This window comes from Muscardinus avellanarius (genome assembly GCF_963383645.1).
Source record: "Muscardinus avellanarius genome assembly, chromosome: X".
NCBI lineage: Eukaryota > Metazoa > Chordata > Mammalia > Rodentia > Gliridae > Muscardinus > Muscardinus avellanarius.
In genome coordinates this window covers 1,328,713-1,352,591 of record NC_137792.1, presented here as the reverse complement: position 1 = coordinate 1,352,591, position 23,879 = coordinate 1,328,713, and the positions used below count along the sequence as shown (strand labels likewise).

The window sequence follows — 23,879 nt, the reverse complement described above, 5'->3', positions numbered from 1 at the left end:
AGGAGAAGGAGGAGGAGAAAGAGGAAGAGGAGAAGAATAAGAAGATGGAGAAGGAGAAGAAGGTAGAGGAGGAGGAGAAGAAAAAGGAGAAGGAGAAGACAAAGAAGGAGAAGACAAAGAAGAAGAAAGAGGGAGAAGGAGAAGAAAAGAAGGAGGATGAGGAGAAGGAGGAGCAGGAGAAGGAGAAGAAGAAGGAGAAGAAGAGGAAGAGGAAGAGGAGGAAGAGGAGAAGGAAGAGGAGGAGAGAAGGAGAAGAAGGTGGAGAAGGAGAAGGTGGAAGAGGAGGAGGAGGAGGAGGAGGAGGACAAGGAGGACAAGGAGGAGAAGAAGGTGGAGGAGGAGGACAAGGAGAAGAAGAAGGTGGAGAAGAAGGAGGAAGAGGAAGAAGAGGAGGAGAAGAATAAGAAGATAGAGAAGGAGAAGGTGGAGGAGGAGGAGAAGAAAAAGCAGGAGAAGAAGACAAAGAAGAAGAAAACAAAGAAAGAGGAGAAGAAGAAGGCAAAAAAGAAGAAGGAGAAGAAGAAAAGAAGAAGGAGGAGAAGAAGGAGGAGCAGGAGAAGGAGGAAGAGGAGGAGGAGGAGGAGAAGGAAGAGGAGAGGAGTTGACAAGGGAGACAAATACAATCTCCAAGGGCCAGTGACTGACTCTTCAAGCCGTACCCCACCTCTGAATGTTGCTCCAATGAAGACCACCCTTTCAACATACAGGCATTTGATGTGACATCGCGGATCCCAACCATAACACGCAGTTTAACATCAAATGCCAGGAGGCCGCCCCAAGTCGTGAGCGTCTCTAATCTCAAGATGTGCCCAGCAAGAGAGCCGGGGAGATGGGTCAAGTTGAGGGCCAATATTTAGACAGAGAAATGGCTCTGACTTCATAAGAGCAAGCCCTGTGAGCTCTGCTGCTCATCCCTCAAGAGCAGACAGAGAAAGCGGTGCCATGTACCAGAGGACTATTTAGACAGAGTATACTGGAAGAGAGAGAACCTTCCCAGGAACTCCTAGTTCCCAGGATCATCTAGACCTGCTCGGCAGCAACGTAATAAAAATAGACCTTTAGGAGAAGAGGTGCTCCAAGCTCATCTCTGGGGCCGCTGCAAACAGAAAGGCCAGAGAGCTTTCATTCACACACACACACACTCTCCTTCAGGAAAGAGTCAGTGTGAAGACCATCATCTCGGCACAAGGCGGTCCGTTTGGAACAAGACTAGCAAAAACAGAGTGGTAGGCAAAAGCAAGCGGCCGCCATATGCAGAGCCCCAAGAAGCTAGGTGAGCCTGGTGTGGTGACGCACACCTGTCATCCCAGTACTGGAGAGGTGAGACAGGAGAATCCCAGGTGCATGGTCAGACTCAGTAGCGTAGGAAGAACCTCAATAACTTACTGAGACTCAGATTTATAAAGCAGGTCTTGGGGTATAGCTCACAGGCAGAATGCCACTGGGTTCAATCCCTAGTACCAACCAAACAAACAAACCAAAAGGGATTGATTAGCTGGGTGTGCTGGCGCAGGCTTGTAACCCCAGCATTCAGGAGGCAGAGACCGGAGGATCGCGGTTCAAGGACAGCCTCAGCTACTTAGCAAGGCCCTTTGCAACTCAGTGAGACCCTGTTTCAAAAATAAAAAAAGAGTTGCCGGGCATGGTGGCGCACGCTTGTAATCCCCATGCTTGGGAGGCTGAGACAGGAGGATCACGCAGGTTCGAAGCCAGCCTCAGCTACTGAGTGAGGCTCTCAGCAACTTAGTGAGACCCTGTTTCCAAATAAAACAGAAAATAGGTCTGGGAGTTTAGCCTGGAGGTAGAAGGCCCCTGCATTTATTCCCCAGAACCACATAAAATAAAATAAAATAAAATAAAATAAAATAAAATAAAATAGACTAAACAATAGGACTGGGGGTATAGCTTGGTGGTACAATGCCTCCTGGGTTCCATCCCCAGTACTGGGAAAAAAAAAAAAAAGGGAGGGATTCCTTATTGGGAGGAAATATGAGGCATGTCATTTGCATTTTGGTGCCTGCATCTCATGTAAATTTATATTCAATAGACACATATTAGGTAGATAGAAAGATGATAGATAAATAGATAGATGATATATAGATATTCACGCATAATAGAAATATGCTCAACATCATTAGGAATCAGAGAGATACAAATTAAAACTACTCTGATATTCCACCTAACTCCCACTAGAATGGCAATCATTCAAAACACAAACAACAACATGCTGGCGAGGATGTGGAGAAGTGGGAACTCTAAGGCATTGTTGGTGGGATTGCAAATTAGTTCAACCACTTTGGTAAACAGTATGGAGAATCCTCAGAAGAATGGGAACAAATCTACCATTTGATCCAGCAATACCACTTCTGGGTATCTACCCAAAAGAAAGGAAACCAAACTACCAAACTAATGCATGTGTATCTATGTTCATAGCCGCACAATTCACCATAGCCAAACTATGGAACCAGCCAAGATGTCCATCAACAGATGAATGGATTACAAAACTGTGGGATATGGACACCATGGAATTTTACTCAGCCATAAGGAAAAGCACAATTACGTCATTTTCAGGGAAATAGATGGAACCGGAAGACATTATGCTAAGTGAGATTAGTCAGTCACAAAAATAAGAAATCGGATGCTCTTTATAATGTGTGGAAGCTAGGGAGAAAACGGGCCATAGGAGGAACTCTAGATGAAAAAGGAGATTCTATAGATGAGCAAATAAGGTGACCTAACTGAGGGGATGGGAGGGAAGAGGGAAATTCTCTAATGCACCTGATGTACTTAACAGGCCTATCAAAGTCAATCACTAAGCCAAACATGAGAAGGAGGGATGAGGGGGGAATTGGGGAAGGGCTAATTGGGTGATGTGTGCATGTATGTCTCCACCATCTTAGACCCCCTTAAGATGTATGACTATAATGCACCAATATAAAATTTTAAAAAAGTATAAAAAAGAAATATAGGTAGATGATAGAGAGATAGATGATAAATTGATAGAGTTGTAGAAGACAGACATAGACGGATGATGGACACAGAGATAAATAATAGATATGGAGGTAGGAAGGCAGATAGGTAACAGATATGATAGATGCATATTCATACATGATAGATATGAGAGATCATAGATGATACTCATGAACATTGGATAGACGCTAGATAGATGATAGATCTAGATAGAGAGATGGGTAGACAGGCATATTCTGTAGGACTGACACAGATAGTATTAACACTTGTGGTTTTAATAAGTCTATTTATAATGCCCTGGTTAAAGATTTCCTTGCATCCACCCAAAATGATGTAGACTGAAGCCTCTCTGGCTGATAATATTTGAGAAAGACCCACCGGGGTCTAGAAGAAGTCGACCTCTTCCAGAAACATCTCCACTCTGGCACCCTGGTCAAGAGTTCCATAGAGGTCAAGTTGCAAGGTAAGAGCTCCTCACGGTGAAGCACTTACCCTGTCCATAAATACAGCCGCTCTTTCTACTTCCAAATATATTTTAATGTCATCTCTCTTTTCTCCTTCCCCTTGGCTTAATTGCGAGGCAGCACTAAGCGAAAGTAAAATGTCAAGTTGTGTAAACAAGGCAGAACTGCTGTGTCTTTTTTTTTTTCTTTTTCTGCAAGTCAGTGCTCCAAGCTTCAAAGACTGCGAAGGAAGCTTATTTTTTCCTCTTGTTTTCTTTTTCTTAAAGACAGCGTATTTACTTGTTAAAAATCAGACGCCGGCACGCATTTATCAGGTGATTGTTACTGATGGAACTTGGCAAAAACCAGCGGGCGTCAGCACAGGCACAGGACCCGCAATTCCACCTTGCAGTCGTGAGAGCCAAAAGACAGAAAATGCTGCAATTTTGTCATTTCTGTTCTCTTCTGGCTATTGTCTTACCTCAGAGTAAAAGGAAAATATTATGACAACAGTGTTCTTGCTCTAACAATTTTCTGAAAAGTGGAAGTGGGGATGTGGGCAAAAGTTGCACTGCTGCCCAGGCTGGCTAACAGGAGACGGGGGACCTGCCACTGAGGACTGCTTTTAAAACCTAAGGAATCGATACACGGCGGGTGCCATCTTTTTGCTAAATTATAGTCAGGGGTGCACCTGCTGTTTGTGACCTTAAGTAAAGGAAATTTGGTGTTAACTAGAGTGAGCAACCAGGTAATTCCAGGAGCAGCAGAGGTCTGTGCTGTGTTAATTTTCAGCATCAATACCATCTGGGTTACTCAATGAACAAGACCCATTTTTTACTGACACGGGACCTTTGGTGGAAGTGCATGCTATTTTATAGCATACCTTCACCACTTTTTATTTTTTCGGCAATGCCAGGGATGGAACCCAGGGGCATTCTACCACCAAGCCGCACCCCCAGCCCTATTTTTTGCCCTTTATTTTGAAACGGGGTCTCTCTGAGTTGCAAAGGGCCTAAGTAGTAGCTGAGGCTGTTCTTGAACTGTGATCCTCCTGTCTCAGCTTCCTGAATGCTGGGATTTCAAGCGTGTACCCCCAAGTCCAGCTGCCTTTACTTCTTAAGAGGAAATAAAAATGACATTTGGCTTTGTAAAGAGATTTCCCTTGGAGACAGTGAACAGAAGCGCCTTCAGTCACTGCTGCCCTGCATTAGGGTTTCTGGCGCCATACTGGAAGATATGGCCCCAACATATGAGGCCTAAATCACCAGAGGAGAAGGACACCTACCTAGCTCCAAGCAGACTCTGTGCGTGATTCCCAATCCCACTCCACAAAACTTCTCAGTAGCCGGGCGTGGCGGCGCACGCTTGTAATCCCCGCGCTTGGGAGGCGGAGACAGGAGGATCGCGCAGGTTCGAAGCCAGCCTCAGCTACTTAGTGAGGCTCTCAGCAACTTAGTGAGACTCTGCTTCTAAATAAAATATAAAATAGGTCTGGGAGTGTAGCCCGGAGGCAGAAAGCCTCTGGGTTCCACCATAGTACCACACACACAAAAAAAATTCTAGGTTCTGTGTAGCCAGCACAGTGACGATGAGCATTTGTAGGTTGCTAAATATATTAGGACATTCTTCAAAATGTACGCAGCAAGATGGGCGACGCCATGCAGTCATTTTACAGGTGAGAAAATGGAATCCCACTGAGAGAGGGGGTTTGCCAAGTTCTCCAGCCTGAGGGCGACTGAGAGGTGAGAGGACTTCGGGCAACCTGGGCCCCCCAATCTCTGCCCTTCCCAGCCTCCTTGATTCTCTAATTATGCAGACAGAACGAACGGGTGGTCCGTGGCCATTGTTCTCCAACACTGCGTGGAGTAGACGCGCACAGTCCTGGGTCTGAAGTCTGCCTTTCACCCTTGCTGGGTGTGTGACCTCCTTGACACGCCTTCCGTCCGTCCTACGGTGTTATGGGCCTACAAATCTGTAAAAGCGGATGCTACATTCCCATACCAAAATGCTATGAGAATGACTACAAAAATCAGAATGTCTAGCAGAGTTAGTAGCTAGCAAGTGATCTGTGCTCACAGGGTCTCTTTGCTAAGTAGCTGAGGCTGGGCCCTTGAATTTGCCATCCTCCTGTCTCAGCCTCCCAAGTACTGGTATTTCAGGCCTGCACCACCATGCCTATAGAACTGGTGATTTTACTTTATTTTATTTTATTTTGGTGGTACTGGGGTTCCTAGAAGCCCTGCTACCTTGGGGTTACACTCCCAGACCTATTTTATATTTTTATTTGGAAAAGTAAAATTATTTACTTTTTTTTTTTTTTTTGGTGGTCCTGGGGTTCCTGAAAACCCTTCTACCTCCGGGCTACACCCCCAAACCTATCTTATATTTTATTTGGAAACAGGGTCTCTTAAGCCAGCTGGCTTCGAACCTGCGCGATCCTCCTGTCTCCGCCTCCCAAGCGCGGGGATGACAAGCGAGCGTGCCCACCACGCCCGGCCAGAACTGGTGATTTTTATACTATCTCTTCAGCAAACACAGTTGGTAATTGTGGAATAGCAACCAGTTCACGTCACTCCTGTCTGGATCCGCGTGCACCGGCGCCCTGCGCAGGAGGCGGCCGTTTCAGACCAGCCCCTGGCGAATGTCTTTGGAGAGATACTGTCCGTGTGCATGGCTGATTTCATGACTGCATTTGTAATATGGGTTTACAAGAAGAAGCCTGGAGGTCCCATTCCTTCTGATCTGGAGCTAAGCTACTAAGCCACGCCACGCCAAGATGTAATCGTCCGAATCAACTAAGGGGTTTCCATGAAAAAAAAAATATTGCAGTTTTGGCTTTGAGGAATTAGCGTCACATTCAAGCTACTGATTTAAGTTGATTTGACAAACTCCTTGTTTAAAGGTGCGGTGGAGGATTCAGAGAAAGAGCATCTTAAGGTAAAAATACCACACGGACACACACACACACACACACACTCTCTCTCTCTCTCTCTCTCTCTCTCTCTCTGGTCTTTCCATGATTCCAAAATGAATTTTCCGATGAAGGAAAGCACCAGTGCGCAAATAAGGCACAATTTGTCGCTCGAGTTGAGTTTTAATAATTGTGTCGCGGGCGCCTTGGGATTCAGAAATGACAAATGCTGGCTGAATTTTTAGAGTGCGCCTTAGAAGCTGAAATAACACCGACACAGGAAGTCACAGCCACCTCGGCAAGGGTCTGGGCAACTCAGCCATTCATTAAGTCCTCCTTGGGGAAACGGGGCTTAGGAAAACCTACTTGATGAACAGGAACACGTTCCTTTTTCTTTGCAGTTTAATTAATTTTTGAAAAATGCAAGAAAAATGTCTCATCTCTTTGGAGCTCGATATAACATGACATATGTACTTATTTAAAAAAAAAGACTTTCTGATTATCATTTTAGCAAAAAAAAAAAAAATTAATTTATAATACCCAGCCAGGCATGGTGGCACATACCTGCAATCCCAGTACCTGGGTAGATGCGGAAGGAGGATTGCAGGTTTGAGGCCGGCCTTAGCAACCTAGCGAGATCCGGTTTCAAATCCAAAAATAATAATAATTAAAATCTTATAAAAGGGCTGTGGCTCAGAGGTAGAAGGCCCTTGGGTCCAATTCTCATTCACACACACACACACACACACACACACACATACACACACACACAGAGGCACACACACCCCATAATACTCAGTCCTAGAAAATATATAGCAAACTGGTAACCATAAACGGGTACAACCAATATATTTTCATGATGCTTAGCTTTTTATCACGTTTGTATAAATTCTTTCTGGATCTTGGGATTTTTATTTTATGTCAATATTAAATACATAGATAGATAGATAGATAGATAGATAGATAGATAGATAGATATAGATACTGAGGACTGAACCTAGGGACATTTTACCTCTAAATAATAATCCCCAGCCCTTTTTATTTTCTTTTAAAACGGGGTCTCTTTGCTAAGTTCTTGGAACTGGCCTCGAGCCTGTGATCCTCCTGTCTCCGATTCCCAAGTACCAGGATGCCGGGCATGCACCAGCACATCCGACTTGTGTTTTAAAACTGCTTTGTCATTGGTCTTTAAATTTGCTTTCTGTGCCCTTTATCTCCTGACGTTAAGAAATTTTATATACTCTAATAGGATCTATCATCAACCGTTTTCCTTTATGGTTTACTTATCCCTTAATTTGACGCTTCCAAAGTTGGATCGATATAGCCAAATACAGCTTTCTTTATCTTTTTTTTGGTACTGGGAGTGAAACCCAGGGGCAGTCTGCCTCCGAGCTGCACCATCAGCCCTATTTTTTATTCTTTATTTTGAAACCGGGTCTCACTGAGTTGCAGAGGGCCTCGCTAAGTAGCCGAGGCTGTCCGCGAACCGCGATCCTCCTGTCTCAGCCTCCCGGATGCTGGGATGACAGGCGTGCGCCGCCACGCCCGGCTCCAATACAGCCTCACTGCAGTCTGTAGTCATTCATTTTTTAAGCCCAAATTGCAGGGAGGGCTTCCGGGGGTAAACAGGGAGCAGCTGCACAGCAGAGAGTGCAAAACAGACAAAAACCCCCGCAGAACATCGCACGCTCCCTTCCCGACCTGGGGAAAGCTACTGAGTCTCCTGTACTTGGCCTTCTTATAAAAATTCCTTCTGCAGCTTGAGCATAACCACTCTCTCCCCTCCCTCCTCATCTCCCTTATCGACATCATCATTTTCTATTTAGGACCACTGTCTACTCCATAACCATCATGGCATCTTCATCAACACCGTCGTCATCACCACCATCACCGTCACCACCACCATTGCCACCATCATTAAGTGCAGTGAAAACTTTGAAAGGTCACCTTTACATTTCCCCAAGGTGATTTTTCTAGACTTCTTCTGCCCTCCATTCCATCTGTTTGGGAGCCGGGAACACCTGGATTCATTCCTTTACTTATTTATTTTTATTTTTGTGGTACTCAGGGTGGAACCCGGGGGCTTTTCTACCTCCGGGCTCTACTCCCAGACCTGTTTTCTCTTTTATTTGGAAACAGGGTCTCACTGAGTTGCCGAGAGCCTCACTAAGTAGCTGAGGCTGGCCTCGAACCTGCGCGATCCTCCCGTCAGCCTCCCGAGTGCGGGGATGACAAGCGCGCGCCCCCGCGCCCGGCATCATTCCCCTATTTCAACTGGAACTCTTCGGGGCCCGCCCTTTGAATGTGATGAAAATTAAAAGCACGTTTGAGAATGCAGACCACATCCAGCCTTCTCCGCAGAAGCAGACACACCAGACTGCAGATACTCTTGAATTTTTTTTTTTTGGAAGCTTAAAATCCGTAGGACAAAGCAGTTTTGGGGCACGGTTCCTCCCACCTCCGAGTGCATCTGAGGAACACCCCACTTTGCTATGCTCTTAGCTTAGGGGTGGCAAGGGGTCCTGTTTTCTTAGCCTCTAGCTCTTAGCCCAGCCTTCAACACCACTGACAGATTAAACTGTGCGATACAGAGCTAGGACCCAGCTAGATTCACCACGCCTGGCACCCTCCCTTGCTCCCTGACACCGGTTAAAATCCTGGAAACCTGGGTGGTAGCCAAGCCCCGAAATCGCTTTTAAGCCTTTTGAGTGTTTGATAGTATTGGAAGCTCTGTTAATAAAGCTGTGGTCCATAATGGCCATCTTTTTTTCTATGAAATATATGATTACTAAATCCCCTCTCCCTGCCCAGCCATAAACCTTTGCTCTGAAAGCAGATAAGGCTAATCATCTGTAGCAATCATAGGATGGCCGGGCATGGCTTCCTTGTGGGTCCCTGTCAAAGAAAGGTCACCATGGAACACGCCAGCTTCCCCAATCTTTGACCGTCTCCGCACCGGGAATTTCTCTTCCAACCGCCATATTGATGTACCATGGATTCAAGGAATGGTTGTGCCTCTTGGAATTCCAACTCATTGTCTCTGTTCCGGCCTCTGACACCTCTCCTATGATGTTGCTGGGAATTTCCTTCGCATCAGCCCAGCCACCATCTGCCCTTTCCCCACAATTCCCTCCCATCCAGCACCCTGTCAGTCATTCTGTTGCTAAGCATCCAGATTGGACTTCTGATTCCTGCATCACACTAAAAAAAATCACACTTCCTTCTTGCTATGTTTTGGATGCCCCAGCCAAAACTCACATTGAAACCCAGTACCCACTGTGAAGTAAAGGGCAGGCACAGCCGGGCGCGGTGGGCACGCTTGTCATCCCAGCATTCGGGAGGCTGAGACAGGAGGATCGGGGTTCAAGGACAGCCTCAGCTACTTAGTGAGGCTCTTTGCACCTCAGCGAGACCCTGTTTAAAAATAAAAATTAAAATAGGGTTGGGGGAGTAGCTCAGGGGTACCATGTCCCGTCCCATCCCCAGTACCGCAAAAAAGTAATTAATTATATAATTAATTAATTTGATTAAATGAAAGGACAATTAATCCAATTATGGTATCGAGAGGAGGTGGGACCTTCGGGAAGTAATGGAAATTCTCGAAGACAGCAGGGTGGGGCGATAACCCAAGGGAAGCGTGGCTGGACAGGAGAGGCTAGGAGTAGAGACCTAGAACATTCCATCTCTTCGTGGGATGTGGTGCACCATCTTGAATTCCCACCAAGGGCCTCAGAGGGAAGGTGACTTCTCTGGGTCAGTCTGACTTGGAACTTCTCAGCCCTGGAGCCATAAAAACCGGTATTCTTCACAAATGAGTACCGGCCCACTGTGATGTCATGATGTGCGCTGTGATGTCATGTTCGGTGTCAACATGGTGGCGCGCTGTGACATCATAACGGTGTGTTGTGATGTCATGACGTTACACTGCGATGCTATGATGTTGTGTTGTGATGTCATAATGACACCATGATGACACATCCTCAGTACCAAAAACTAAAAATAAAGTAGGGCTGGGATGTACCTCCAGAGATAAAATGTTCCTGGGCTCAATCTTAATACCAGGATAAATAAACAAATAAAAAAATGAACAATCCATCGGCACCAGGTCCAGTGAGCCAAACCCTGGTGAGAATTCTGCCGTCGGAGGGGTTTAGATGAAGACCCAGGTGCTCAATCGACAGGGTTCTCTTGAATTTTCCAGGGTTTCTGTTACCATCCTGCGCTCTCGTGAAGGGGTCCGGCCAATTTATCCCACGCCCCTGGGGGTCAGAAAGGCAGCGAGACCCTTGCTGCTGCCAATGTTGAGCTGTAGACGCCTAGCTCGGCAGCTTGCGCGGTGGAGGTGAATGGTCTTTGAGCCACTTGACCAGCAACTCTTTAATGAACACACCCCACGCCTTTCATTTCTCTCTGTGGGTCCTCTGGGCACAGAAATGGAACTGCCCAGAACCCTGAGGGGTCGGCAGAATTAAAGAGGAGAAACCTGTCAGGCGCGGTGGTGCACTCTTGTCATCCCCGCGCTTGGGAGGCAGAGACAGGAGGATCGCGCAGGTTCGAAGCCAGCCGCGCTGGCTTAAGAGACCCTGTTTCAAAAATATAAAATAGGTCTGGGAGTGTAGCCCAGAGGTAGAAGGGCTTCCAGGAACCCCAGTGCCACCAAAAAAAGAAAAAAAAAAAGAGGACAAACCAAGTGCTGCCACTAAGGTGACAAGTTACAGCTCCTCAACAATTGAATACAAGCCCTTGTAGACTTCTGGCGTCTCAAGAGACAACCACCTAAGGAGATTCACCGTTTTTTCTTTTTCTTTCTTTTTGTGGTACTGGGGATGGAACCCAGGGGCATTCTACCTCCAAGCTATGCCCCTAGCTCTATTTTTTATCCTTTATTTTGAAACAGGGTCTCATTGAGTTGCAGAGGGCCTCGCTAAGTAGCTGAGGCTGTCCTCCAACCACGATCCTTCTGTCTCGGCCTCCCGAATGCTGGGATGACAAGCGTGCGCCATCATGCCAGGTTCTCAACTTTCTTACACACACACACACACACACACACACACACACACACACACACACACCATTTGAGAATTTCAGAGGTGGATGTGGTGGTGCATCCCAGTCCTTGGGAGGCTGAGATAGGAGGAGGATCGCAGGTTCAAGGGCAGCCTCAGCAAGAGAGCAAAGAGACCTTCAGCAACCTAGCGAGACCTTGTTTCAAAATAAAATGTAATAAAAAGGGACCAGAGGTAGAATGTCCCTGGGTTGAATCCCAAGTACTACAGAGAAAGAGGAGAGATGAGAGATAGATGATAGATAGATAGATAGATAGATAGATAGAAGAAAAAGGAGAGAGGAGAGAGAAGGGAGGAGAGGAGAGGAAAGAGAGGAGAAGAGAGAAGAGAGAGGAGAGGAGAGGAGAGGAGAGAGAGAGAGGAGAGAAGAGAGAGGAGAGGAGAGGGAGGACAGGAGAGGAGAGGGGAGGGGAGGAAAGGGGGAGAGAGAGATAAAGAGATAGAGATAGAGAGATAGAGAGATAGATAGATAGATAGATAGAGAGAGAGAGAGAGAGAGAGAGAGAGAATTGATTTCAACATTTAGCGATGCCCACTCCCATTTCTCTCTGTAAGCACACAGAATTCGCCAAGTCTAAGGCTGCTCGAGAGCTGATTTATGAATCCTTCCTGCAGGTCTATAAATAGCCCGAGGTTTGAAGTCGGCGCTGCCGGCGTGCACATTCTGCCTCAGCCCCGGAGGCAGCCGCGATCATCGCTCGGGAGGCAGGAGCAGAAAGGCCGGGCGTGCTCTTCTGGCCGAGTCCCTCAGGCCACACAGCCTGACCCGGCCGCGGCCACACGGCCAGGAGGACGGGCCCCCACGGGCGCTGCTGCACGTTTGCGAACGGTGGCATCTGCTACCTTGGGTCCACCCCGCCTCTGGGCCTCTTTGCAGTGAATGGGAATTGGAAATTAGATATTGGTACCATGGCCCCAGGTGTCCCACTGCGGACCGTTCTGCTCAGATGACGTGGCCGTCTCTCTGCGCCTGACCTTCCTCTTTCAAACCTGCTCGAGCATTTACGTACCCCATACATAGGATATCCCTCGCTTTCCTCCCAGAGTTATTTATTTTTCTTATTTTTGTGGCAATGGGGATTGAATCCAGGGGCATTCTATGTCTGAGCTCCATCCTCGGCCTTATTTGATTTTTCGATGTGGTGGTGGTTGTTTAGAAACAGGGTCTCGGTAAGTTCCTGAGGGTCCCTTTGCTGAGTTGGCTGAGGCTGGCCTGATAACGTGCCTTACTTGGGAATACTGAAATTGCCTTACCTGGATGGAGGTGGAGAATACTGAAATTGCCACCCAAGGCTTGCACCTTTGACAGCCCGAAGGGAATCCATGCATGCGGTAGACAGGGCCTGGTGGGCGTCAAGCTCCCGATAGGCAAGAAATGTGAGTATTTCAAAGAAGATGTGGGCCACGCCTAGAATTTTGCAGACCTGCGCCACTGTCCCGTGTGTTCATCTCCCCTGCATAGCTTGGTGACCTTCCCTCTCTGTCTGGGCAGTAAGTTGCTATAACAATACAAGACAGAGAGATGGCTCCGTGCAGAATAAAGCCATACGCCAGTTATGGAAAGCAGGAACTGGCCCCGGGGGCAAGCAGGTAAATAACAACACAACAAGGGGACTTTTTTTTTTTTTTTTGGTGGTCCTGGGGTTCCTGGAAGCCCTTCTATATCCGGGCTACACTCCCAGACCTATTTTTTTTTTAGTTTTGGAAACAGGGTCTCTTAAGCCAGCACGGCTGGCTTCGAACCTGCGCCATCCTCCTGTCTCCGCCTCCCAAGCGCGGGGATGACAAGCGTGCGCCACCACGCCCGGCGCATACAACAAGGGAACTTTTAATGGATATGTCCTCCCAGGTACACAGAAATGTGAAGAAGGTTTTATATAATTACAGGACTCTCTCGGATTTTGAAAACAGCCAAGCTCACCGGTGCACACCTGTAACCCTAGTTATTTGGAGGTTGTGATAGGAGGATCCGGGTTGGAGGCCAGCCTCAGCAACTTAGTGAGGCCCTCAGCAACTTAGAGAGACCCTGTTCCAAAATAAAAGTACCAGAGGCAATGGCTTGGAGGCGAAACAACCCTGAATTCAATCCTGAGTATCACCAATAATACTGATAATAATAATACTAATACTACTACTACTAATAATAATAAGCCAGGCATAGCAACACACACCCATAATCCTGGTACTTAGGGGGCTGACACAGGAGGACTGCAGGTTCAAGGACAACCCCAGCAATTTTGAGAGCCTCTGTGCGTTTCAAGATTAGAGAAATAAAATAAAAACTGCCTGAGGGTATAGCTTGGAGGTAAAATTACTCCTAGGTTCAATCTTCAGTAGCAAAATAACAATGATAATAAAGATAATAATAATCATACTTGCTTCTTTTAATAAAACGCTGGGGAAAACAAAGACATGATCTTTCTACCTAACTGCTCCTGTCTCAGCTTTTCTCGACCCAGGAAAATGTTTCTTTAAAAAAAAAAAAATCCCCCCCTTTTTTTAAAAAATTACATAATTTTATAGAACGCTGCAGTCCTCCTCTGGGTAATAAAAGAAAGCCCTTTTTAGAAAAAAATAAAATAAAATTCCTTAAAACAGTTAGATGGATGGGATGTATAAAACAACAAACCCTTCCCGAGAAATTAATGTAATGCCTTCGGGAAAGAATTGTATGTATTTTGGCAAAAGAAGATGAAAGAATATAATCATTCATAAACGTTACATCAGGGTCTAATAGAGATCTCAAAAATCGAAACGAACTCTCCAAATATTCTAGAGGATTTAAAAAAAAATGTAGTTGCAGGTGAGAGTCGGCATTGTAATTAAGCCCAAATTAATAAATGCGATGCTAGGGTGAGCTCATCCTCCAGCCCGCAGGCGTCCCGGCTGCGCAGGAACCCCGGCACACCAAGATGAACCCTAACACTCCTCCAAGAGAGAAAATATGCCGCTGATTCTCACTCCAGACTACTCTCCTGATTTAACACCCCCAAGGCGTAGAAAATGTAAATAGGTTTGCGTGCAACATTTGAGGCGGAGGTTGGCTTGCTTGGACCCCATGTTGTGTGTAAAATTTTAGGTTAAAGGTTTATAACAGAGTGCCACGAGAGTGCGGCGCCGTGTAGTTGCTGAGAAATCGCTCAGATTAATACCGTCGGTCAATGATATTGGACAAGAGTATTTTTTTTTTTTTTTGGTGGTACTGGGGTTCCTGGAAGCCCTTCTACCTCCGAGCTACACTCCCAGACCTATTTTACATTTTATTTATTTATTTATTTATTTATTTATTTATTTATTTATTTATTTATTTATTTGTGGTACTGGGGTTCCTGGAAGCCCTTCTACCTCCGGGCTACACTCCCAGACCTATTTTATATTTTATTTATTTATTTATTTATTTATTTATTTATTTATTTATTTATTGGTGGTACTGGGGTTCCTGGAAGCCCTTCTACCTCCGGGCTACACTCCCAGACCTATTTTATATTTTATTTATTTATTTATTTATTTATTTATTTATTTATTTATTTTTTGTGTGTTTGGTACTGGGGTTACTGGAAGCCCTTCTACCTCCAGGCTACACTCCCAGACCTATTTTTACATTTTTATTTGGAAACAGGGTCTCCTAAGCCTCCTAAGGCTTCGAACCTGCACCATCCTCCTGTCTCTGCCTCCCAAGCGCGGGGATGACAAGCGTGGGCCGCCACGCCCACAAGAGTATTTTTTTAAGTTAAATGGCCTTAAATAAGTGTAAACTGTAAGTCTACCTATTAGTTAAGGCCACCCTAAGGCCATCCGCCCTTAGCCAAGGTCATCCACCCTAGCCAAGGTCATCCGCCCTAGCCAAGGTCATCCACCCTAGCTGAGAGCATCTCAGACCCAAGGTCACAAACCTTAGATAAGAGACCCTCTCTCAAGTGGCCTTCTCTCCTGTGATCCTGTTATCTTCCAGAACATCTGTGTGTTAATGTATAGAGTTGTAAAAGTTCAAAGCCAAGGCTGATATAATAAGAATGACCTTGCAACACAACAGTAGATAAGATACCCCCTACCCTATTACCTTAAAAAACCCGTCTTTACGAGTTACCTTATTGGATGCAAGCTGCAAATTCAGAAAGCATCAAGATGTTGTACAGCTGCATAAAAATGCCCCCCAATGGGCGACCCCGGCCCTTGCCGCTTATGTGGACACACGCGCACTCGGGTCCAGGTTCGAACCTGTAATGAAGCGCGGCTTGACGGACTACTGACCGGCTGTGGACAGTTGTGCGCGCTACAACACCCAAAGCAAACGCCAGAAGCTAAAAGTTTTCCAGTGCCAGGGAGGAGGTCCTGGGTTCCTGTGACCCACTTGGCCTTTCTCCGCTGGACACAGTCCTGCGATTCTACCGGCAGAATCTGTTAGACCGGTGGAGAAGAAAAGTTGAAAGTCGCCTGCTGAACCCAGGGGCACTCTACTTCTGTGCTGCATCCTCAGCATTGTTTAAAATTATTATTATTATTATTATTATTATTATTATTATTATTATTATTATTATTTTGCTCGGAAACGGGCTCTCTTTGCTAAGTTGCTGAGGCTGGCCTCAACCCAGGGTCCTCCCATCTCAGCCTCCCAAGGACTGGGGTGACAAATGTGTGTCACCACCTCACCTGTCTCTCTTGTTTCTTAACACAGTGATTCGTCCACGATGGGGGGAAAAAGAGGACCGCGGTTCGCGGCCAGCCTCAGCTGCTTAGTGAGACCTCCGCAACTCAGTGAGACCCGGTTTCAAAATAAAGAATAAAAAATCAGGCAGGGGGGTGTAGCTCGGAGGTCAAATGCCCCTGGGTTCCATCCCCAGACCCGCAAAAAAAAAAAAATAATAATAATAATAATAATATTAGGGGCGGTTTGCAGTTCGAGGCCAGACTTGGTTACTTAGTGAGGCCCTTTGAAGCTAAGTGATACCCTGTTTCAAGATAAAGAATAAAAAATAGGGCTGGAGCCGGGCGTGGTGGCGCACGCATGCACTCCCCCACGCTTGGGAGGCAGAGACAGGAGGATCGCGCTGGTTTGGAGCCAGCGCTTAAGAGACCCTGTTTCCAGATTTTTAAAAAAATTAATAAAATAGGTCTGGGAGTGTGGCCTGGCGGTGGAAGGGCTTCCAGGAACCCCAGTACCACCAAAATAAATAAATAAATAAATAAATATATATATAGGGCTGGAGGTGTAGCTCGGAAGTAGAATGCCCCTGGGTTCCATCCCCAATACTGCATAACAATACCAATAACAATAAATATAGTAATAAGTATAATAATAGTATAACATATTATAATTCTATAATAAAAGTACAATAATAAGTATAATAATAAATATAACAAGAAGGAGGAAGAAGAAGGAGGAGGAGGAGGAGGAAGAGAAGGAAGAGGAAGAAGGGACAGGAAGGCCAAAGGCCCCTTGGAAGTGGGCGCAGAGGACGCGCACTCACCCACGCTCCAGTCCATTTCCTCTACCGCGTCCCCATAGAGCCCGTGTCTGCTCTTGTTGGCAAAGTCCTTGGAGGCGTAGAGGGCTGTGTGCACGTGAATGAAGGACAGGAAAAGGAGGAACGGGGTCTCTGCGTTCCTGAAAAAATAAACAGATAGAATAAAATTATAGTGAATAAAAAAACAAAGCGTCAGGGGCGGTAAGAGGACACTTGCAACCATTCTGCGTAGGCTCAAAGGAGGATTAGTGACGCTGTTTGGAAGTTCACAGATGACCACAATTATACACACATGCACACCCATACGTACCAAGATACATATATGTACATACGTATGTGTGTGTGTACATGTAGTGTTATATGTATTATGTATACATACAAAGACACGTGTATGTGTCGTGTTATAGATTATATATATAATGATATATGTATATATAGTATTATATGTATTTTATGTACATAAAAGATATATATGTATGAATATATAGTATATATTTTTTACATACCCTCTTCTTTTTTTTCTTTTTTTTTGGTGGTACTAGGGGTGGAACCCAGAGGCTTTCTACCTCCGGGCTACACTCCCAGACCTATTTTCTATTTTATTTGGAAACAGGGTCTCACTAAGTTGCTGAGAGCCTCACTTAGTAGCTGAGGCTGGCTTCGAACCTGCGCGATCCTCCTGTCTCAGCCTCCCAAGCGTGGGGATTACAAGCGTGCGCCATCGCGCCTGGCTATATACCCTCTTCTAAAATAAATGTGTGTGTGTGTGTGTGTGTGTGTGTGTGTGTGTGTGTGTGTGTGTGGTTCTGGGGATTGAACCCAGGGGCGTTCTACCTCTGAGCAACACCCACAGCCCTTTTTATTAATTGTTTTGAAATAGGGTCTTGCTAAGGCCGGTGCTGGAGCCAGCGAGGCCGGGGTCAGAGTCCTCCGGGTAGCCAGGCCACTACCGGGGCCGTCCAGAGTGGGATCGGTACTTGCAACGCGGCATGCACAGAGAAATATTACAGAAAATTAAAACCAGATGCTTCCCCTAATCAGCAATAACTAGGAGGAAAGGGGCAACAGGAAGAGGTCAAGCTATAGAAAGGGCCCTATAGTGAAGCAACTAAGGTGACCAATCAGAGGGTATGGGATAGGGGAGGACGGAGCCTCTTTAAAATGCAGGAGGTACATAAACAAACGTATCAAAGTAAATCACCAAAGAAGCATGGGATGGAGGGAGGGGGAGGGAATGGGATGGGGGCTGGAGGAGGGCTAATGGGATGACATGTGCTTGTATATCCTCTCAAGTCTTGTACTCCAATGTGATTGATATATGACTACAATGCACCAATAAAAAAAGAAGAAACAGAAAGAAATAGGGTCTAGCTAGGTGGCTGAGGGTGTCACTGAGTTGAGGAGGCTGTCTCCCGTCTTTGTGCCCTCCTGTCTCAGCCTCCCCAATACTGGACAAGAGGCGCGGCCCGTGTACCGCGACGCCTGGCTTTTAATATACTTTTATTGGCGCACTGCAGTCTCACACCATGAGGTAATTTAGAGTAAAAGAAAAAAAAAAAACAAAAACACACCACAGTTTAGTTGCTGGATTTGGCAACTTTTGTTTGGGGAGAGGTTAAGTCTCTGCAGTGGTCTCTATGAATTAACTTACTGTTGTCCTCTACGGATCAGCAAATAGGAAACAGAGGTAGAAGGTCGCCTGGGTTCCATCCCCAGCGCCACACAGGGATTAATTAAGAGAAAAAAAGAGCAGCAGTCAACTTGATTGGTAGAAGCAAAATACAGGGGCATATTAAGATGTGAGGAGAATGAATGAATGAATGAATGAATGGGTGGATGGAGCTGGGCTTGGTGATGTAATATATATGTGTGTGTGTGTGTGTGTGTGTGTGTGTGTGTGTGTGTATTTTTTTTTCTTTTCTTTTTTTTTTTTTTTTTTGCGGGTCTCGGGATGGAACCCAGAGGCATTCAACCTCCGAGCTACACCCCCTGCCCTATATTTTATTCTTTATTTTGAAACCGGGTCTCACTGAGTTGCAGAGGGCCTCACTAAGTAGCTGAGGCTGTCTGCGGCCCGCGATCCTCCGGTCTCAGCCTCCCGAATGCTGGGATGACCAGCGTGCGCCACCACGCCCGGCTCAATATATTTATTTTTATTCATTCTCTCTTCACATTTTAATACGCCCTGGTGCTTGAGAAGCTGGGACAGGAGGATCACAGGTTCAAGGACTGCCTCAGCAACTGAGACTCTCAACAGCTTACTGAGACTCTGTTTCAAAAAAATATATGTGTGTGTGTGTGTGTGTGTGTGTGTGTGTATGGCTGGAGGATCGCGTGTGTTTGAAGCCAGCCGCACTGGCTTAAGAGACCCTGTTTCCAAATAAAAATATTTTAAAAAATAGGTCTGGGAGTGTAAGTCAGAGGTAAAAGGGTTTCCAGGAATCCCAGTACCACCAAAAATAAATAAATAAATAAAAATTTAAAAATAAGTAAAAATAATAGGGCTGGGGGTGTAGCTCAAAGGAAGAATGCCCCCTGAGTTCAATCCCCAGTACTATGAAAAATAAAATAAGAGAGCCGGGCGTGGTGGCGCACGCTTGTAATCCCAGCATTCGGGAGGCTGAGACCTGGGGACTTGTGTTTATTTATTTATTTAACCTGTGGTCCTGGGGATTGATCCCAGGAGTTTTCTACCTCTGAGTTACCCCCGCCCAATACCTTTTTAATTTTTATTTGGAAACAGAGTCTTGTTAGGTTGCCATGGGTCTCTCTGCTAAGTGGCGGAGGCTGGCCTCCAACCTTCAATCGTCCTGTCTCAGCCTCCCGGGGGCTGAGATGACCGTCATGGGCCGCCATAGCCGGCCTCGGGAGCCCGTATTTATAGCATCGATTTCTTATCATCCCTGTATAAAGCGGAAGCTTTTCTTTCGGTAGGGGAGACATCACGGGTACCAACACTCGGCCTCTATTTCCCTCTTGGGTCGGCCGAGTAGAGCGATTAGGTTTTATAGACACACACCAACCCGGGGAAGACAGAGGAACACACCCAGCTCGCACACACACCCGACCAAGGCGTAATCACAGCTGCATGAGAGGAGACGGACATAAATTATACATGTTCCTGCACCGCCTAAAACATGACAGAGAGCTCTCTGCTCCCGGGGAAGACATTCCGGCTTGGTGACCTCTGAGAAGTCAGAGCATGGCCACCCACGGCCCAGCTTAACCGAAAAAACAACATCTCAAAAAAAATAATAATAATCTTGTTTCTCCCCTGTGACCTTGAACACCTCAGGACACCAATATGCTGATGGGAGGGAGACTTCCAATAACCCCTTAAGTCTGTTTTTTTAAAAATTATTATTAGATTAGTGAAGGCATTCCAGTAAGAATCTTTTTTGAAAATTTATTGCCACACTGTCTTACACACTGTGCAAAAGACAGAACCCGGCCGGGCGACGTGCTTTCGCCCCATTTCTTACAGATACAGGCGGCAGCTCGGAGCGCGTCCGGCAACCTGTAATCATCCCAATCTCAGAATAAAAAAGGTTTGCACCTGGCAAGGGCAGGACGGACGGAAAAGGCCCGTGGGAAGGTGTCTCGGGCGTCGGTGTGTGTGCTGTTGTTTTCTGCCTGGCACCAATGCTACTTTCTGCAGTTTGGAAGCTTTCTGTTTTGGTGTTTGGGGACCGGGGCTCGAACCCAAGGCCAAGCCGCACCGAGCACCGGAATCCTCCGTCCTGCGGCCTACAAGGAGACCAGCCATGTCCGCCCAGCGCAGACAGCCAAGCCCAGACAGCCGTGATGTCCCCTCGGAGCTGGAGAAAAGGCTGGCAAGGCCAGAGGTATACCAGCTGTACCAAACCAGGGGAGCCCGGGGTCCAGGTCATCAAGGAGGTGAAGAGGTGGCCCCGTCTTTGCTTTATAACTGAAAACAAAACACTGTCTATTTTTTAAAAAAAGAAATTTGGTACTAGAGATTGAACCCAGGGGACATTCTTCCTCTGAGCTACACCCCAAACCCTATTCCCTATTTTAGTTACTACTACTTCTACTTACTCCTCCTCCTCCTCCTCCTCCTCCTCCTCCATATCATCATCATCATCATCATCAACATCGTTATTATTATTATTATTTTGAAGTACTTGGGATTGAACCCAGGGGACATTCAACCTCTGAGCTATACCCCCAGCCCTATCTTAACTAATTATTATTATTATTATTATTATTATTATTATTATTAATTTTGTTTTTATCTTTTTTTTGGTGGTGGTACTGGGGTTCCTGGAAACCCTTCTACTTCTGGGCTACACTCCCAGACACACATGTATATGTATATGTATATGTATATGTATATGTATATGTATGTATATATATATGTGTATGTATATATATAAATATATATAAATATATTAAAAATATATAAATATATAAAATATATATTTATATATAACATATATAAATATATATAAAATATATATTAAATACATATATTATATATAATATATAAATATATAAATATATAATATATTATATATTATATATAACATATATATAATATATAATATATGTATTTATATAATATATATATATATTTTTTTTTTTTTGGAAACAGGGTCTCTTAAGTCAGCGAGGCTGACTTCGAACCTGTGCGATCCTCCTGTCTCCGCCTCCCAAGCGCGGGGATGACAAGCGTGCGCCACCACGCCCGGCTATTATTATCATTTTGTAGTGCCTGTTATTGAACCCAGGGGCATTCTACCTCTGAGCTATACCTCTGCCCTATTTTTTAAATTAATTATTATTATTTTGCAGTGCTTGGGATTGAACCCAGGGGCATTCTACCTCTGAGCTATACCTCTGCCCTATTTTATTTAAATAATTATTATTTTGCAGTGCTTGGGATTGAACCCAGGGGCATTCTGCCTCTGAGCTATACCTCTGCCCTATTTTATTTAATTAATTATTATTTTGCAGTGCTTGGGATTGAACCCAGGGGCATTCTACTTCTGAGCTATACCCCGCCCTATTTAATTAAATTAATTAATTGATTTTTTTGCAGTGCTTGGGATTGAATGCAGTGGGCATTCTACCTCTGAGCTACACCCCCAGCCCTATTTTAAGTAATTAACTAATTAAAAATGTTTTGAGGGTCTGGGGATGGAACCCAGGGGCATTTGACCTCCAAGTGACACCCCCTGCCCTATTTTTTATTCGTTATTTTGAAACAGGGTCTCACTAAGTTGCAGAGGGCCTCACTAAGTAGTTGAGGCTGGCCGGGAACCGTGATCCTCTGGTCTCAGCCTCCCGAATGCTGGGATGACAAGCGTGCGCCACCACGCCCGGCTAATTTATCTATCTATCATCTATCTATCTATCTATCTATCTATCTATTTATTTATTTTGTAGTACTAGGGATTGAAACCAGGGGCATTCTACCTCTGAACTATACCTCTGGCCCTATTTTATTTAATTAATTAGTTAATATATTTATTTAATTAAATTTTTGGCAGTACTTGGGATTGAACCCAGGTTATTCTACCTTGAGCTATACTCCTGGCCCATTTTATTATATATATGTATTAATATATTATACACACACACACACACACACACACACACACACACACATATATATATATATATATATTTTTTTTTTTTTTGCAGCACTTGGGATTGAACTCAGGGACATTCTACCTCTGAGTTACACTCCTGGCCCTATTTTAATGAATGAATTAATTTTTAATTAATTAATTTTTTTGCAGTACTTGGGATTGAACCCAGGGGCATTGTATCTGTGAGCTACACGCCCAGCCCTACTTAGTGTAATTTCACTTTACTTTTGGTGGTTTTATTTATTTTAAAACTAAGCCTCACTAAGTTCCCGAGTGTGTCACTAGGTCTGAGGCTGGTGGCAACCCCGAGTCGGCTCCTGTCTCAGCCTCCCGAGTACTGGAGTCACAAGCGCGCGCCACCGCGCGGGGCATTATTGTTTTGTTTTGAAGCAAGGACTTGCTGAGTTGTTGAGGGTCTCATTAAATTACTCAGGCTGGCCGGGCGTGGTGGGCACGCTGGTCATCCCTGCGCTTGGGAGGCGGAGACAGGAGGATGGCGCAGGTTCGAAGCCAGCTGCGCTGGCTTAAGAGACCCTGTTTCCAAATAAAAGTATAAGATAGGTCTGGGAGTGTAGCCCGGAGGTAGAAGGGCTTCCAGGAACCCCAGTACCACCAAAGGAAAAATAAATAAATAAATAAATAAATAAATAAATAAATAAATAAATAAATAAATAAATAAATAGCTCAGGCTGGCCGGGCGTGGTGGTACAGGCTTGTCATCCCCGCGCTTGGGAGGCAGAGACAGGAGGATCGCGCAGGTTCGAGGCCAGCCAGCTGGCTTAAGAGACCCTGTTTCCAAATAAAAATATAAAAATATAAAAATAGGTCTAGGAGTGTAGCCTGAAGGTAGAAGGGTTTCCAGGAACCCCAGTACCAACAAAATAATAATGGTTAATAATAAATAATAATGGTTAATAATAATAATAATAATAATAATAATAATAATAATGAATTGCTCAGGCTGTCCCCTGAACCAGGAACCCTAGTAACACCAAAATAATAATAATAATTATAAATAAAATAAATTGCTCAAGCTGTCCCCTGAACCTGCAATCCTCCTGTTTCAGCCTCCCAGGTCCTGAGGTTATAGGTGCACGCCACCCATCTGCCCTCTTGTGACCTGCACCAGAAAATCACTAAACAGGGCAGTTCTCCCTCCTGTGCCTAGCAGGAAAAAGTGCATTTAGCCTGATCATCTTGCTTTGAATCTGGAGTCTGTTTTCACCTGGAAAATGAAAGAAAATGAAAGAAAGAAAGAAAGAAGAAGAAAGAAAGAAAGAAAGAAAGAAAGAAAGGAAAAGAAAGAAGAAAGAAGCAGAGGGTCCCCACCCACCTTCGAATGAAGCTGGTGGCCTCTGGGTGAGGTTGAGTCTCTTTTCACAGAGAGAGAGAGAGAGAGAGAGAGAGAG

The 23,879-nt window shown here is 45.3% G+C and overlaps 1 protein-coding gene across 1 annotated transcript in view; it reads right to left on the bottom strand.

Moving 5' to 3' along the window:
• Positions 1-20,621, bottom strand: part of STS (steroid sulfatase) — a gene marked incomplete at both ends in the record, with an annotated part of 83,049 nt that extends 62,428 nt beyond the window's left edge. Inside the window, 2 exons of the mRNA XM_080719541.1 lie at positions 16,859-16,995; positions 20,575-20,621. Coding sequence (XP_080575667.1) covers positions 16,859-16,995; positions 20,575-20,621 — 184 coding nt within the window. The remainder of the gene's footprint in view (positions 1-16,858; positions 16,996-20,574) is intronic.
• Between the last annotated feature and the right edge of the window lie 3,258 nt (positions 20,622-23,879).